Genomic DNA, 18,662 nt, shown 5'->3' with positions numbered 1-18,662 from the left:
TTTGAGCTCATTGATATCAACGCAAGCATTTACGTTCTACAGTCATAGACAACAAAGTCATCTTTATCTGTCAATCTGTCAGAATAGGAAAAAAATTGAATTAATTGTCTATTGACCAAAATTCACAAAAGAAGCATGACGATGAAGTTGTTCTATTGGTTTATTTATTAAGAAATTCAAGAGCATAATAGTTTCGACAGCTGCCCCGTACTTTTACTGTGACACACTACTAATTTTCAATACGGCATGATGGTGGAGGGCTCGGCATTTACTCGGAACGATGTGTTCCAAATGGCTATACGTGTGGCGTTCGTATCTGCAGTCACATATTTCTCCATAAAGTGGCTCGTCAACCAGATCGATCCGACTTCCAAGAGCCGGAAGAAGGCCGAGGAAAGAGCCCGGGAGCAGTTACGCAAGTAAGTATCGATCGTGATGTTACACCATCATCATTGTAACATGGAACATTCAAAATATCTTTCTAGCAATGACTAGAAGAATGAATATTTGTTTACAAATGTATAAACTTTAAACCTTGGAAATTCTTATTGTTTTTCATATTGTAACCTAAGTTATTGCGTGTATTATCATCAATAATACGCAATACCGTTTCAATAATTTCATTTTAATTGTCATTAAAGTTGGCCTTTAATAATTTCTAACTGAAAAAATATTGGATTCTAATTGGATATTGCTCTAATAAACTTAACTCTATGAGTGGCTGTGTTGTTTAATTGTGTGAGTAAATCTGTCATCATGGATTCTATACCCAGATGTTAATATCACCACTAAGATCACAATACATCATGTGTTTGTTTTCAACCAACTTAATTTTCAAATATCCAGTCAAACAAACTTTATCGGAGCAGCCATTACATAGAGTTGCATGTGTTAAGGGTGTCTTGCAGAGCCGGGCTCAGCGGGAAGCACGCGCTGGCCCTGGACAAGCTCACTGACCACGAGATGATCATCGCGTCGCAGCTGGTTGTGCCCGATGAGATCAATGTAAGTTGATAGTATACTGACTGACAGACTAAGCCTAGGCGCAGACCACCGACTTTTAGTTGGCCGATAGTAGTTGATCTGTATGGAGATGTATGAAAATGCGCATATTGTTTGGTATCGGCCGATTCTTCAAATTAGAATTGGGTCCAACTATCAACCGACTAAAAGGCGGTGGTCTGCAGCTAGGCTAAGATTAAATACGCCTGATATAAGACCTACTTAAATTCAAGCCTACTTATTTATTCAGAGTTTATGAATTACTAAATAGTTTTTGAGTTGTGTTCAAGTTTTTATTTTTACTAATGAGGAGAGGAAATTTTTGCCTTGGGTTATGAAATGGTCCAAAGCCAAATGTTTTTTATGTAAACAACATCATAACAAGCTTTTAGTTATTACAATAGATGCTATTTTGCTACTACAATGTAAGTTTTTGTAGTGTGACTTTGTTTCAACCTATTTTCTACCTACTTTTTTTTATTCAATCACAAAAATTTATAATGCATTGGTTTGCCAACCGTAATATAATAATAAAAAATATTTTGATCGTTACACTTCAATAAAGATAATATTTTTTATGGTGAAATGATTGATAGTCCAAAAAATCTGCTTTATCAAAGCACGTAAAGTTTATCACCTGTTCAAATAACTGGCCACCCTAAATTCTGTAATGCTACTAAAAATGTTATCATTCTGTAACGGTCTACTTTACCTGACTTAACCATTTGAATCTTAATCCCATGTGAAAATATTGATACCAGAAAACAAAATTTAAGTTGTCATTGAAAGCTTCAAATTATATCAAAAACTAAATTAAATCAACGATTAGTGCACACCTTTAGTGACTTTAGTAGGGCGACAAATGTGCGACAGTCATGTTGCTAATAATTTCGTAATATTAAAACTGTCATTTATAGTAAGAAATAATCTGCATGTTGCAACCGCGTGCGCTCAGTTTGACATCGAATTGGACGATTAATTAAAATGAAACAAATTGCGCCTTTATTGTTCACTACATTAATCGAAGCCGTGGGACACCGGAGCGATGTTGTCGCGCTGTTATTTTTATTTGATGAGCATTAAACCTAGGCGCAGACCACCGATTTTTAGTTGGCCGATAGTTGGGCCGGATTCTAATTTTATGAAGAATCGGCCGATAACAAATCAGTGTGATGTGCGCACTTTCATACATCTCCAAGCTGATTAACAGCTCGACCCAACTATCGGCCAACTAAAAATCGGTGGTCTGCGCCTAGGCTTCACTGAAGGCATCAGTTGTTGCCGCGCTGTTGCCCGCTTATCTGTGTATCCACCAGGGATGTTATGGATGAAAGTTTACGGATATTAGAATAATATTATACCGGTTTCGGTTACGGTTACGGATACGAAATCATTTCAGATTATCCGAGTTTCGGATAATTTCGGTTACGGATATAAGAATTTAAAAAATGTAAAATTCAAATAGCAAGATACTGCGCGACCCACATGGCCACTCTATGTACCAGATGGGATATTAGATGGTGCCAGGGAATGCCAGACAAGTAACGAATATTAAAAAACATTAAGATTTTGACGCCGCCTTTATCCGAAACTATCCGAAACTTTTGAATCGGTTTCGGTTACGGTTACGGATATCCATAACATTCCTGGTACCCACCCAAAAACACTAACGATGCCGGCTCCATACTACCGTCCATCCAATAGTCCCTCATCAAAAAACTAAACTTATCACCTCTGCAGGTGAACTGGAAAGACATAGCCGGCCTAGACAACTTAATCCAGGAGTTGCGCGAGACGGTGATCCTGCCGATCCAGAAGCGCGACCTGTTCGCCGACAGCCGCCTCACGCAGCCGCCGAAGGGGGTGCTGCTGCATGGACCCCCAGGTACGATGCCATAGGACGGGACTATTCCCACCTCTCGTTCCTCCCACCACTGCAACTCCTGTGTAGCCAGGATCTACAGCTTGACCGCCATAAAAACCCAACCAATGAAGGTCAAGTTTCTCCCGGGGGAAAGTTAAACTGTCATTGGCCCCGCAACGAAATAAATCAGAAGAACATAGGAGGAGTTCGAAATTATCCTCCATTTAAATAGCTCCATTGCAAAGCGGATGACAGGTGACAAAGGTTTAAAACCTTTAAGAAAAGATTATGCACCACGGACAATAAATATCAATTAAGGGGGCCTATTTTATGAGCAATGCAAAATGCAAAAAGCAAACGATGCCATAAAAGTGGACTCATCATCATCATCATTTCAGCCATAGTCATAGGACGTCCACTGCTGAACATAGGCCTCCCCCAATGATTTGCATATTGCCAGGTAAAGCCTGGTCTGTGAGCACGTAGAATTTTGTCCAATGACCCCAAGCTACCCATCCTTATCGCTCGAGCGTAATTATGTTGATGTCGCGCTCGCACTCTCACTGCGGGCGTCCGTCGCACAGTCGCGATAGCAATATAATGAGGGCTATCGTTTTAGCGCTCACCAGTTAGCGCCACTGTAGAGTAAGGTCCTGTCACTTGCTAGTAGCGAAGACGGTGGCGCCAACTTGTGAGCGCTAAAGTGGTAGGAGGACTATCGCATTTGCACTCATCAAGATGGCGCCACTTTAGAGTAAGGTCCTGTCAATGGCCAGGGGTGCCAACTGTTAAGTATAAAAACGATAGCCCTCATTACGCGCGAGCGATAAGGATGGGTAGCTTGGGGTCATTGGACAAAATTCTACGTGCTCACAGACCAGACTATAGGTCGTCGGTCCACTTTGGTGGACGTCACACGCTGCGTTTTTCGGTACTATTTTGACATTAGGAGTGGACAAATGAGAAGGAATCGTGGCTGTGAACCCTCCGGTGATACAGGCGATGATGAAATGTTACCAGTGGTCTCCTCTGATACGATTCGAAAAGTCATCTAGGTGGCAACTGGGAAGAAAATGGACACAAAGCTATTATAGGAAATGAAAACAACACTCGTAGACAGCTCGACGACACGGCTCGAAACAACCCAATCTCTCAAATGTGATGCGATAAAATATCTTCTACTGTTTCGCCTCGCTTTGAAATAGAAGCAGCCGGAATTAGTTTTTATCTTATTTTACGAAAAAGTGTATTTTTTGAACTATTTTTTTATATGCAAATTAATGTTGAATGCCTTGGCATTTGCGTGACGTACGTAACTGTTGGAATATTAATAATATTTCATTTAATTAGCCTGTAAAGGTCACGGTCTATATTTATATAAATTATACATCCTCTATACATGCAAGTATTTGATGTATATGTCGCAGTCGGATTGTATAATCCGCCGTTTTACATTACCACTAGGCATTTTACATTACAGCTCTGTTTTGTAATACGGCGGTTCAACGTTTAGGCGGATTGTCATTGCGATACGTTCTTCAATACGGCGGCCCACGTTTAGCCGCATCGTACTACTATTTAGATTGTAGGGTGACCATACTTACAAAATAAATTTTAATAAGACAGATTTTAAGAATAATTATCTTCGTTACTGTATACTAAATAATATATTTGGCTACAGTATTTTTTTTACTTATTTATAAATCACAAGGGATAGCCATCTAAAAAAAAGTAACTCAAAACAATTAAACTTTTCAAAACATTTTAAGAATTAATTAGATATTTGGCTTTAGTCTTTTTTAGACATTAAAAATTATCACAGGGGACAGGTAACTCAAAACAATAAAGTTTTAGTCATTTTTTCTGGGTTATTTTTCTTTAAGATAAAATTATCTTCTCCGGCCACAGCCATAATGTCATATTTTTACACTGATAATATTGTGTAGGATTCCGCCGAACACCAGAATCCATAGCCACTTTAGCTGTTTTGATGTGGGTTATAACCTCTAAAACTCGTTCTCTTGTCCACGGTTTTTTAAGAAAGAAAGAAAGAAAGAAAGAAAAAACATTTATTTGGTAACAAAAAATTAAACAATAAGTACAATCAACTTAAAAAGCAAAACACATTGTACCAAATTGGTCTCTGCTCAGTATGTATGTATGTATTTTACTGTTCCACATTGAATTATTTAATTGCACATTATAATTATTCTTAGTCACTGTCCACAGACATATTATTTATCACGTTTTCTCTGTTAAATTCACAAATAACTGCACAATTTAGCAATACAATTTCTGTATCCGATGCCATTGTTGTTGTTATGTCAGGCAGCGCCACGGTATTGAAAATAGGAACTAAAAACTGTCAATGCGGCGGGTAATAATACGCTGTTTTACATTACGGCTAGCCGTATTGAATAACGTTTGGCGCCGAATACATTCCGGCGGATTTTCATTCAGCCGTATTCAATCCGGCTAAACGTTAAGCCGCCGTATTACAAAACAGAGCTGTAGTGCAAAATGCCTAGCTGTAATGTAAAACGGCGGATTATACAATCTGACTGCGACGTATAGACGAGGAGCATGCACATTTGACATTTCATAATTTAGTTTTTCGTCGAAACATGTGAAATGAATTAAAAGTTTCATCCACTGTTGTGGGGCCAACTAGTCTACTGTCTTCTCGACTAACTTTTGCATATTATTTTTTGTATATTTTCGATCTGTCCTGGATTTTCTTAATCGCTAGTACTGTGGTATCTTAAACCAAAACCACTGAGCTGTTACGTAACGTGTATGGCTTTAACTTGGGTATTGGACACCATTCACCAATAATTCTAAAGCACAACTTTTTTTAAAAAGAAAATACTTCATTCAGGTCATAAAATCTCAATTAATTTTAATAAGATTTTTGGTTACTTGGTACCTAATTGATAAAAAGTGACGTCGCTATTTTGCCAACATTACAAGCCCTACAAAATCAATGGGAGTCTCGTTTTGACAGTTCATTAAAAGTACGTTAATTGATTGGTGGTGTCAAATACCCTATTGTATAACTGGATAGGTAACTTGACTGTAAGGCTGCGTTTCCACCAGAGATGTGCGAGGATGCGTGTATATAGCGAGGGATGTGTTTGTAAAGAATCAATAGAATCGTTTCAATTACCGAGGCGAGGTAAATACGCAACCTCGCACATCTCTGGTGGAAACGCAGCCTAATTGCACCTATTTTTTTTTCCTTGCAGGTTGCGGCAAGACCCTGATCGCCAAAGCGACGGCTAAAGAGGCGCACATGAGTTTCATCAACCTTGACGTGTCTTTACTCACGGACAAGTGGTACGGGGAGACGCAGAAGCTGGCCGCTGCCGTGTTCAGTCTAGCGGTTAAACTGCAGCCGTGTATTGTTTTTATTGGTGAGTCATCATTTCCAACAGATTTTAAGCATTAACAACTATTTGCTCCATTGCTGCGACTGTTGTGTAGGAAGTCCACAGCTTGAATACATTGGTATTGAAATTGACGTAACAGAAAATGAACAGGCAACTGGAACTGAACTGGGACAGGATTTCTGAGGTTTTGTTTCGATAAAGATTAAGGATGTTTCTGAGTACTCAAAAATTGTGACTTGTGTTTTGAGCGTGCATGTAATAAGAAAAGTGTATAAAAGAGTAGTATAGTTTATTCGCTTGAGGTTTTGATCGCACGATCGAAAGAGTACCTATTTTATTGACATCATTTCGTATTGTTGTTTCTATGTTTAGAAACACTTGTTTATTATCTACAACAGTTTAGTCTATTGTCTAGATTTTTGGATCCTTTTGATCACACAATCAAAAGAGCACCTTATTGCACGTGTTAATAAGCCCCATAACGGCTTGTAGACGAAATCGAGAGACTTATCAATGGATTTTTGGGTCCTATTTTGATCACACAACTAAAAAAGTCCCCAATTGCTACTACGATTAAGGATCATAATCGCTTGCAGACGAAATCGAGAGACTATTGAATGGATTTTGGGTCTTATTTCTAATCACACAACCAAAAAAGTACTCTATTACCACCACGATTAAGGATCTTAACCGCTTGCAGACGAGATCGAGAGACTTTATTTGATTTTTGGGTCCTATTTGTGATCACACAACCAAAAAAGTCCCCTATTGCTACCATATTAAGTACTATAAAAGACTATTGAATGGATTTTTCGATCATATTTCGAACCACACAACTAAAAAAGTACCTTATTGCCACCATATTAAGGACCATAATCGCTTTCAGACGAGATCGAGTCGTTTCTGCGTACGCGCACGGCGCACGACCACGAAGCAACGGCGATGATGAAGACGCAATTCATGTCGCTGTGGGACGGGCTCATCACCGACCCCGCCTGCACTGTCATCATCATGGGTGAGCATAATGATTCATCATCATCAGACACACTGCGGAATATAGATTTCCAATGATTTCTAAGCTTTTTTTAGAGTTTGAATCATCATGGGTGAGCATTGTTCCAGCCACAAGTAAGGCCACTTCAAACGATTTCCAGATTGCCTGATACGTTTCATCAGTTATATGTTAAGTTTCACCAAATAACTTTTGCGTGAAAGAGTAACAAATATTCATTCTCACAAACTTTCATATTTATAATCTTAGCTTACCCCCGCGGCATCGCCTGCAAACATAATCCGTTTGACTAGGGTGGGGAGTGTAGGCTTAATCCTTCATTTGCGTTTGATAAAAAGTGGAGAGCGGCGAGCTTTTGCAATAGAGACATAGGCGGGTTTTAGAATCGCGCTGACCGCTCGCTGATCGTCGGCGCTGACAGATCAATATGTAACATCTCAGTAGATAATGCGTCGTTGCTTTATTTACTGTGAAGCTACGACACCATGCTGAGTGGATACCTTTTCAGTATCATTGTAATTACTTGTTAAATAATTTTTAAGTATTGTTGTAGGTAAGTGTATTGTAGATGATACTGAATAAACATTTCTTCTTTCTTTCTAATTAAAGGAAACGTTCCTGAGTCAAACGTGAGAAACGGTCGACTGTTAGCGCCGACGGTCAGCGCCGATTCTAAAACCCGTTTAAACGATATTGATTCTTGATGACTATAGATGATTATGATGAAACCCTACAGTTGCACTCAAAAACCTCTTCTATCCCACCACAATACAGTTGAAATTATACAGGGTGTTAGGTAAATGGGTATATGAGCCGACACTAGCCCATGTTAACATGGGCATATAAATGGCATGGTGAAGTCAGAAAATTGATATAATCATTTTATTTTTTTAAATTTTCATACAAAATAAATTTTATAAAATCCGATTTGCATGAAAATTAAAATAATTAAAATGAAGAATTTTTTGACTTCACCATATCATTTATATGGCCAAGTTAACATGGGCTAGTGTCGGCTCATATACCCATTTACCTAACACCCTGTATTTGACTATCCAGGAGCGACGAACCGGCCGCAGGACCTGGACAAGGCGATCCAGCGCCGCATGCCCGCCACCTTCCACGTGCCCATGCCGAGCGACGCGCAGCGCGAGCGCATCCTGCAGCTCATCCTGCGCTCCGAGCCCGTGGCGCCCGACGTGAGTCATTCGTTTCAGCCAAATGACGTCCACTGCTGGACAAAGGCCTCCCCAAGGATTCCCACAACGACCGGTCCTGCGCTGCCCGTATCCAGGTTCTTCCTTCACCAGTGGCCTAATTCACGTATTTTGACAGATTTCGCTGACGTCCCATTGAAAAACAGTTCTAAATCCGTATTCATAAGGGTAATTTCGATAGAACGATTACTCGATAGGATCGCATTCAGCGATTTGTTGTCGTTGAAGTTTTGTTGCGTGAATAAAGCTACAGATCGTCAGTCTTCCAGCCTATGGTCGCCACTCGAGAACTTTTTTGCCCTAGCGGCCATCAGCTCTACGAGAAATGTGCACTGCCACTTGAGCACATTGCTTGAGCAGAGCAATTCTGCAGGCTATGTCGGTCACTTTGGTTTTCCTGCGGATCTCCTAATTTCTAATTCGATCACGCAGGGAAACTCCGTGCATAGTCCTCTCCATCGCCCTTAGAGTGACCTTGAGCCTTACTATGAGGCCCATAGTAAGCGACCATGTCTCAGATCCATATACCATCAGTGGCTAATCAAACACTATTTTGTCTTGAGACACTGCGGTATTTTGGACGTAAGTATATCGCGAAGCTTCCCGAACGTTGCCCAGCCGAGTTGGATTGGACGATTGACCTCTTTCTCGAAGTTGGACCTATCTAACTGGACTGTTTGTCCCAGGTCAACAACTTCGAGTGTAGTCTTCAACTTTCAGAGGAGTGAGTGCAATAGGGACATTTGACATGATTTTTGTGTTGGGGGAGGCCTTTGTCCAGGAGTGGACGCCATTTGGCTAAAACGAACTGGTATATATTTGTCCTAATTAATAAATAACGATGTAATTATTTTCTACTTTTTAGTGCAGGTTTCTTGGAGTCGGTTTTAATTTTTTTGTTAATGCATATAACGTTTATCGTGTCCTTTTCTATCGACGATTTTCTTACTAGTCCCAGACTATTATACTTGCCTCCTTTCATCATAAAATATTCCTTTCAGATCGACTTTAAGCGCCTAGCGTCGGCCACGGAAGGCTTCTCGGGCTCGGACCTACATGAACTGTGTCGCCAGGCCGCCGTGTACAGAGTGCGGGACTTAGCACGTGACGAGATGCGCCGCGACAACGAACAGGTGTGTATAGAAGGCAGCTCCCCCGCCCCCCTGGGACTATAGTCTGATCCGTGAGCACGTAGAATTTTGTCCAATGACCCCAAGCTACCCATCCTTATCGCTCGCGCGTAATTATATTGCTGTCCCGCTCGCACACTCACTGCGGGCGCCCATCGCACAGTCGCGACAGCAAATTAATTACGCGCGAGCGATAAGGATGGGTAGCTAGGAGTCATTGGACAAAATTCTACGTGCTCACGGACCAGGCTTTAGTATATCCTTTATGTGCTTGGCCAAGTTGCATGCACGGTCGCATTGTATAAAACATAAAATCTTATTCGAGTGTCCATAGTGGCGCCCGCGCTTTTCATTTATTATGTTGGGTACAACGCACCGCGCCGTGGTAGCGCGTGTAGCCTGACCGAGCACTATATTTTGTCTTTATTAATCTAAACGCGGGTAACCCTCCAATTTTGTAGTGTTTAGATGACGTTAAACACAAGGATAATTACAATACCTAATTTTTACCAACCAGTCAAATTCTCTCCATTAACTTGACAAAATCAAAATGTAGATTTGTCAACGAATAAGTTATCGAATTCATTAAAATCTGTCATATTAATCTGTAAGGTTCTTTGATTGTTAAATATATTTTATTTCTTTCTCCTCAGAGCAAAACCAGCCAGAAATCAAACCACACAGAATCCGACGACGAATACGTAGACGCCGTGCGCCCAATCACCATGGAGGATCTACGCCTCTCTCTGGCAAAACTAAGGGAGTCCAAACTGCACTGCGGCACTCTCCCTCCAAACATGCGGATAGAGCTTGACTAGACCCTATAATAAAGGGGTAGAGTCGACTTTGGAACGCCATGGGACTGTAAGAATTGTAACTTAGTACTCAGTTTCTTTCTTTCTTCTTTCAGTTAGATAACAGACTCTTTTCCCGGGGAGCAAAGTCGACTTTAGAATGCCGTGGGACTGTAACACGTCTGTAGTAGATCGACTCGACTAGATTAGTTCTCGATTAGACTCTCTCCCCAATGGATAAAGTTTACTTTAGAACGGCATGGAACTGTGTATACCAAGTTTTGTATGGATTCTGTCCTCTGGGGGATGAGTCGACTTTGGAACGCCATGGGACTGTAAGAATTGTAACTTAGTACTCAGTTAAATAACCGACTCTTTTCCCGGGGAGTAGAGTCGATTTTCCAATGCCGTGATACTGTAACACGTCTGTAGCATATAACTTTACTAGATTAGTTCTCGATTAGACTCTTCCCGATGGATAAAGTTTACTTTAGAACGGCATGGAACTGTGTATACCAGTTTTGTATTTGCATAGATCGTCCTTGGGGGATGAGTCGACTTTGGAACGCCATGGGACTGTAAGAATCGTAACTTAGTACTCAATTAGATAATCGACTGTTTTCCCGGGGAGTAAAGTCGACTTTAGAATGCCGTGGAACTGTGTAAACCAAGTGTAGTATAGTACTGGATTAGACTCTTTTTCCTGGGGAATAAAGTCGACTTTGGAACGCCATGGGACTGTAAGAATTGTAACTAAGTACCCAATTAGATAATCGACTTTTTTCTCGGGGAGTAGAGTCGATTTTGCAATGCTGTGGAACTGTGCAACACGTTTGTAGTATATTACTTTACTAGATTAGTTCTCGATTGGATTCTCTCCCCGGGGGATAAAGTTTACTTTAGAACGGCATATAACTGTGTGTACCAAGTTTTGTATTTGCATAGACCGTCCTTGGGGGATGAGTCGACTTTGGAACGCCATGGGACTGTAAGAATTGTAGCTTATTACTCAATTAGATAATCGACTCTTTTCCCGGGGAGTAAAGTCGATTTTACAACGCCGTGGAACTGTGCGACACGTTTGTAGCATATTACTATACTAGATTAGTTCTCGATTGGATTCTCTCCCCGGGGGATAAAGTTTACTTTAGAACGGCATGGAACTGTGTGTACCAAGTTTTGTATGGGCTCTGTCCCCGGGGGATAAAGTCGACTTTGGAACGCCATGGGACTGTAAGAATTGTAACTTAGTACTCAATTAGATAATCGACTCCTTTCCCGGGGAGTAGAGTCGACTTTGCAATGCCGTGAGACTGTAACACGTCTGTAGTATATTACTTTACTAGATTAGTTCTCGATTAGACTCTTCCCGGTGGATAAAGTCTACTGTAGAACAGCATGGAACTGTGTGTACCAAGTTTTGTATGGACTCTGTCCTCTGGGGATAAAGTCGACTTTGGAACGCCATGGGACTGTAAGAATTGTAACTTAGTACTCAATTAGATAATCGACTCCTTTCCCGGGGAGTAGAGTCGACTTTGCAATGCCGTGAGACTGTAACACGTCTGTAGTATATTACTTTACTAGATTAGTTCTCAATTAGACTCTCTCCCCGATGGATAAAGTTTACTTTAGAACAGCATGGAACTGTGTGTACCAAGTTTTGTATGGACGCTGTCCTCTGGGGATAAAGTCGACTTTGGAACGCCATGGGACTGTAAGAATTGTAACTTAGTACTCAGTTAAATAACCGACTCTTTTCCCGGGGAGTAGAGTCGATTTTCCAATGCCGTGAGACTGTAACACGTCTGTAGTATATTACTTTACTAGATTAGTTCTCAATTAGACTCTCTCCCCGATGGATAAAGTTTACTTTAGAACAGCATGGAACTGTGTATACCAAGTTTTGTATGGACTCTGTCCTCTGGGGATAAAGTCGACTTTGGAACGCCATGGGACTGTAAGAATTGTAACTTAGTACTCAGTTAAATAATCGACTGTTTTCCCGGGGAGTAGAGTCGACTTTGCAATGCCGTGATACTGTAACACGTCTGTAGCATATTACTTTACTAGATTATGTATATAACACGTCTGTAGTATATTACTTTACTAGATTAGTTCTCGATTAGACTCTTCCCGGTGGATAAAGTCTACTGTAGAACAGCATGGAACTGTGTGTACCAAGTTTTGTATGGACTCTGTCCTCTGGGGATAAAGTCGACTTTGGAACGCCATGGGACTGTAAGTATTGTAACTCGATTAGTTATTTGACTCTTTTCCCGGGGAGTAAGGTCGATTTTGCATTGCCGTGGGACTGTGCAACACGTTTGTAGTATATTACTTACCAAGTTTTGTATGGACTCTGTCCCCGGGGGATAAAGTCGACTTTGGAACGCCATGGGACTGTAAGAATTGTAACTTAGTACTCAATTAGATAATGGACTCTTTTCCCGGGGAGTAAAGTCGACTTTAGAATGTCGTGGAACTGTGTAAACCAAGTGTAGTATACTCCATTAAGACTCTTTTCTTGGGGAATAAAGTCTACTTTGGAACGCCATGGGACTGTAAGTATTGTAACTAAGTACTCGATTAGTTCGATTAGATTCGACTCTTTTCCCGAAGAGTAGAGTCGATTTTGCAATGCCGTGAGACTGTAACACGTCTGTAGTATATTACTTTACTAGATTAGTTCTCAATTAGACTCTCTTCCCGGTGGATAAAGTCTACTTTAGAACGCGGAATTGTTTTAGACTCTGTCCTCGGGGTGTAGAGTCGTCTTTGCAATGCCATGGGACTGTGACATGTAACTTTGTATTCGATTAGTCTCTATCTTTGGATGATAAAGTCGACTTTAGAATGGCACGAGACTGCACCACAATAGACATGTTGACACCACCAATCAATTGACGTACTGTTTAAAACTGTCAAAACGAAACTATCCCATAGATTTTGTATGGCACTACAAGCAAGTGACGTCACTATTTTGTCAACTCAATCAAACTAATTTTTTCAATTACAATGCGAACAAAAATCGTAATTTACTGGTAATTTAAAATGTATTAAGTTTTTAAGACCAGAATGAAGGGTCTTTTTAGAAAAGTTGTGGTTTCGAATTATTGGGGTATGGTGTCAAAATGTCTATTTGTAACTTAGAACTCAACTGCACCCTATCCTCGGGGGATAAAGTCTACTTTTAAACGCCATAGGCATGTGTGACACAATTGTAGTATAGTACTCGATTTAAGATCCTATCTCCAGGAAATAGAGTCGACTTTGGAATGCGATGTGAAAGTGTAACTTGTGTAAAGTCGAATTGATTGAAGGTAACTGTGTGAGTGAACTTTTCGCCTTTTTTGTCTCGTGACGTCATTGTTGCCATGCTAAAGTACCGGTTTTTTGTTTGAGATTGGAAGATCTATGGTATAACAGTGTTGCCATGTTGAAATAACGGTTTTGAGAAAATATTTATGAGTGTAGCAATACTGTAAGTAAATTGTTGACTGGAAATCACGTCATTACCTATCGTTTAACGTGGTCAACTCATAAACCCAAAGTTCCTTAACCTTTAACTATGGACGTCGGGTCTCAGAGGCCCACCCCCCTTTCCGATTTCTCGGTTTAAACACCTTCCCGGCACGTGTTGCTCTCGACCATCTCAGTAGCTTCAGTTTTAACTGTGTTTGGATCGAGGAGGCATAAACCAAACTATGGACTACTTTTGTCTGAAAATAAATGATTTTTATTTTATTTTTTATTTATAAAATCTCGTCTTCCAGCACCTATTACGTGAGTAATAACCATTCAAAATTTTGTCCGGGTCTGGGAGACCCGATGACTATAATTTCCATACAAACATACTTGTATGGATGTGACTTGTCAACTATAATTTTTTTATATTATATTATTATAATCTTAAGTAAATTGTTCTAGTTTAAGAATACATAATGGCAGAAAGTATCTGAGTACATCAGCTATATTATTAGCCCAACTATCTAAAGAACATTTCAGGAGTAAGGTATTACTTGTAGACGATTCTGCTTTTGAGTTTAGATGTCTTAGAATTCACCATTGCTGCAGATTCCGATTCTGAATAGTGTACATTTTGCCTACTAAAGCTCTCAAAGAAAGATAACACATGCCTGTAGAAATAATTTGTCTTTAGTGTTCTAGGCCACTGTGTATAATTTTAGTAACTTCAACCCTTGTCAAAATTTTTATTTTATGTCCCTCAGAAATTCTGTTCATGTTTTTATGTTACATGGTTATTAATTAGCAAAGAAAAAAATATTACTTTAATTTATTAATGATCGACTGTAATCAAGGAGCCTATATGTGATGGCAAGTCAATTTACACTGAAAAATGTCTAAGTTTTTTAAATTTGCAAAAAAATAATTAAATGATGGTTAAATTTTGATTACATTTACTACTAAATCCTTTATTAATAGTTATTAGATATATATCAACTCTTTAATAAATTCAAATTGATTCAGATATGAAAATAAGAAGAATGTTAGATAGGGGTCTGTGAGACCCGACGTCCATGGGAGTGTGATTATTTTTTCACGTCCATAGTTAAAGGTTAATACTGCACTATTTATGTCTAATATTTGTACTATAAATCACTAACATGTATGCATGAAACAGATTTTTACAGATTTACTAGTCCATGAATCATATAATTTACGATCATCTTGACCTATTTAATTTGTGACCTTAGTTGGCGAATCTTGAAGTTTGATTGCGGCCTTATAATCGGCATTGTAGTTTTTGGACGATGAAGAAGTTTAGTATCCTTGTTGGATCATATAAGCACAAAATGTTTTAAAGCTGAAATTCGGTTCTTAAATTATTTCTTTAAGAGTCTATAGTCGAAATGAAATTGTTCAACTTCTTGTCGCGTCGACAACAAACCTACACAGTGGCAGCCTAAAACTCCGCCACAGGAGTGGCGTTGTCAGTAGACTTCATTAATATCTTCCTTCGTGCAGTTGTTTGGGCACGAAATGGGCATGAAATTGTTGTTAAATAGTAGTTTAAAACTTCAAAATCATTGCTTCTACAGCTTGAAAATATCAATATGGAGCAATATTCGTTGTTACCAGTAAATGTAAGTGTTATGTTTAAATACATATCTAAAATGTGAGTGTGATGTGTTGGTACTTAGAAAAGTGTGATTTGTTGTGAATCACATTGTTTATCTGGGTAATTCAACCGTGAATATCCGAAGTTCAGACCAGTGTTGAAGTGAGTTTCCATCAGAAGTGATTTTGTGTGAAAAATGTATTTATTTGTTTGTTGCTCCGAAACAGCTGCGTCCACCGAAAACTAAGTAACTATTTCATGTGTGATTGAGCATTGATTAGCCTGTTGGGACCTTACTGTATTTCCTGAACACTATAATCCGGGCGTTTTCAAGGCGAGAGTGAATAGGCACTTACAGGGCAGATATGTACCATCCTAGACTGCATCTCACTTAACACCAGGTGCGATTGCGGTCAAATACCTGCCTTGGCTAGCATAAAAAAAAAAAAAAAAAACTTTCAGACTGGTTAGTGGAATATAATAATTACGAACTACTAAGATGATAGTGTGGCAAAATGGAAACATTTTTGCATTAAACACAATGACGACATATATGTGAATTACACACAAAAAAAAGGCAATAGACAATTACTATTAGCAATAGCTGATGCTGAAATAAAAAACGGGGGATAAATTGCAATAGGACATAATATTATTGGGTGCATGAATGAAATGACAAAGATATTGGATTCTAAAGTAGATAGGGCCTAGATTTTAGATAAATAAATATTCTAGAACATAACAGCTATGAATGAATGTTAATCCAGTTTATGCTGCTTTCTTAAGACATCTTGTCTAATTTTTGTATGTTTAATGATGTAAAATCTAGTACCAATTGAACGTCACTGAGAAATAAGTTCATAAATCGTCATTTCGATCTTGATATAAGTAGATTCAGAGAACTGGTGTAAAATTATACGGCGTTTTCCAAACGTAAAATGAAATTGCATAGTTGTAAATATTTTGCTAGGTTTGTTTTTATTTAAAATATATTATTGTATATTATTCGCAGCGCCTAGAGAAACCAAGTTATGCTCGACCATATTTAACTGTATAATTGGAAAATGGATTGTTAAAATATAGTTATTAATCATAAACAGATACTAAATTATAATGATTTCACATAGTTTTGTTGTGTATATTTTGATATTAGATATTTGGTCAAACCGCGATTGAATATGTACCTGAAAGATATATTTGAAAATAAAAGATATTAGAAATTGATATTATGAAGTTTTAAATTATGAATTAATAAAATCAAATCGTTTATCTCGTGTTTGTAGATGATTTAAAATTAACAGATAATAAGAATAAAAATATAATATCTAAGTATCAGGCAAGCAGTAATTATCATCAATAAGTAGAATAAAAATATGAAACATATACTTATTCATCTAACAGCTGTCTTTGTTTGTATATAGCGTAAATATATCTCAACTAAATAAAACTTAAATACAAACTGTAGTTGAATAAAAAGGTGTTATAGGTAGTATTTGATCTAGGTGCTGTTGCTTCCCAAAATAAATAGTAATGTTGGTTGCGTTACGTAAATATCTATGTATTTAACTGGTCTTATAACTGTGTGCATTTGTATATTTAGCTTTCGACTATTTGGTGCGGGCTGTGTTAAAATTGTTAAGTTGACTATTTTGTATGTTTTGTAAATTTGTATTTACCTAGATTTGTCATGCAGTTAGAGTATAATCAGAGTTAGACAATATCGTTTGTTCATCACTTATCTAAGACCACATTGAGAGATTATTATTAAAGTTCACTGAAATAGGCATTGTTATTATCACTTGGTCCAATGTATAATCCCTAAATTCTTGAATATTTGTCAACATAGATCGGAGCTTGTAGCTTATTGAAAAATACATAAGTACAGATTCTTATTGTGTAATTTTGAGGTTACGTCTTAAAATTATTGCTTGCTTACTGTTATCAAGTCATTACCACATTTGACGAATATTCAAGAAATTGGAAATAATATTTTTCTTTTTGTTCTTGGTTACGTCTATGAACTATAAAATTGTGAACATACATGTGTCGTTACAATTTATAATCAGTGATTTCATGCTTTTACATGTTTGTTTTTGTTTTCTTTTTATACTTGGTCAAGTTTTTTTTGTTAAAGTTGTATTTATTTTCTAATATTATGTTAAAAAGTCTAGAAATTACCAATAATTTTTCATTATTCAAATATCGGCGCCATCTAGCGGAGAAAAAATGAATTATTGGTAATGTCCAGACCTTTTATTATTACTCTTGTCCTAAAGCATTACCTGTAAAGGCAATTCGTGATATTAGGAGTTTTTGTTTGCCTTTTTATTAAAACAAGAGTGATGCACTCATTTCATCTCTTTCTGACGTAATCGGAAAGATAGGGATGCAACTAGTAGTAGTCGTTATAGTGATGTGATTGCTTTGTAGTTAGTCAACTATGGGAACTCGGAACCTAAAGGTTTAGTTGACAAGATTGCAACTTTTATTATCTGTAAAAAGCATTAGGTCGTTATTTGATGACGCGATTATAATTATTGTGTAAATAAAAGGATTAAAGTTCGAAGATTTGTTTTATTTTTGTATAATTACTTACTACCCGGTCGATTTTACTGCGCATTTCGTTGGAATGCGACTCCCTCGCACTCATCCGTACAACTCGCGTTCGTCCAGAGCGTCGATGTGACGTCACGGCCGCCGGGTGCGCAGTTAGGCGGTTATCACACTGCGCCGCGCTTCGCCGCGGTACGCGGGACGACAGATTTAATCATTGTATGCAAATACTTCAGTTTGTATAGAAAACACGAGCGGCAATTCACACTGACAACGCGTCTGCGCGCGGGATTTTTTATATGAAATCACGCGCTCCGCGGCGGAGCGCGGCGCAGTGTGATAACCGCCTTAACTCGACCGGGGTTTACTATATTCCGATAACGGCAAAAGTACATGCTAGTATTATATTATCTGTGCTGTGGTACATGTAATTTTTATTATTGCTATTTTCGGTTTTTAATATACCACTTTTGCTGTTAACTGTACACAGTATGTTTTTGATACTCCAACTTCTTAAATGCAATTCTGTTTGTCAACGGTCATTAAATGTTATTTCCAATGTAAAACCTGGAAAAGAGAAATTATAAACAGAAAACATAAACACTGCATTATAGAAAT

At 38.5% G+C, this 18,662-nt stretch overlaps 1 protein-coding gene across 2 annotated transcripts; it reads left to right on the top strand.

Moving 5' to 3' along the window:
* Positions 1 to 73: 73 nt before the first annotated feature.
* LOC135078991 (outer mitochondrial transmembrane helix translocase) lies at positions 74 to 18,057 on the top strand. 2 transcript variants are annotated; one of them, XM_063973605.1, is made up of 9 exons: positions 74 to 419; positions 909 to 1,005; positions 2,743 to 2,887; positions 6,112 to 6,279; positions 7,142 to 7,270; positions 8,327 to 8,466; positions 9,486 to 9,617; positions 10,268 to 12,486; positions 12,527 to 18,057. In XM_063973605.1, the coding sequence occupies exons 1-8, from the start codon at positions 247 to 249 to the stop codon at positions 10,430 to 10,432; spliced, it is 1,149 nt and encodes a 382-aa protein (XP_063829675.1). In that variant the 5' UTR covers positions 74 to 246; the 3' UTR covers positions 10,433 to 12,486; positions 12,527 to 18,057. The 2 variants fall into 2 exon arrangements, with proteins under 2 accessions (XP_063829675.1, XP_063829674.1); XM_063973604.1 differs by having other exon boundaries at positions 897 to 1,005.
* The last annotated feature ends 605 nt before the right edge of the window (positions 18,058 to 18,662 follow it).

The sequence above is a fragment of the Ostrinia nubilalis genome, chromosome 15, assembly GCF_963855985.1.
Source record: "Ostrinia nubilalis chromosome 15, ilOstNubi1.1, whole genome shotgun sequence".
Classification (NCBI taxonomy): domain Eukaryota; kingdom Metazoa; phylum Arthropoda; class Insecta; order Lepidoptera; family Crambidae; genus Ostrinia; species Ostrinia nubilalis.
The sequence above is the reverse complement of the archived record's forward strand: the minus strand, read 5'-3'. Positions and strand labels throughout refer to the sequence as shown.

Coding starts and splice junctions, on each gene's coding strand:
- LOC135078991 (XM_063973604.1), top strand. CDS start 247: ATGATGGTGGAGGGCTCGGCATTTACTCGGAACGATGTGTTCCAAATG. Junction 6,280..7,141: donor GCCGTGTATTGTTTTTATTG/GTGAGTCATCAT, acceptor AATCGCTTTCAG/ACGAGATCGAGTCGTTTCTG. Junction 8,467..9,485: donor CCGAGCCCGTGGCGCCCGAC/GTGAGTCATTCG, acceptor TATTCCTTTCAG/ATCGACTTTAAGCGCCTAGC.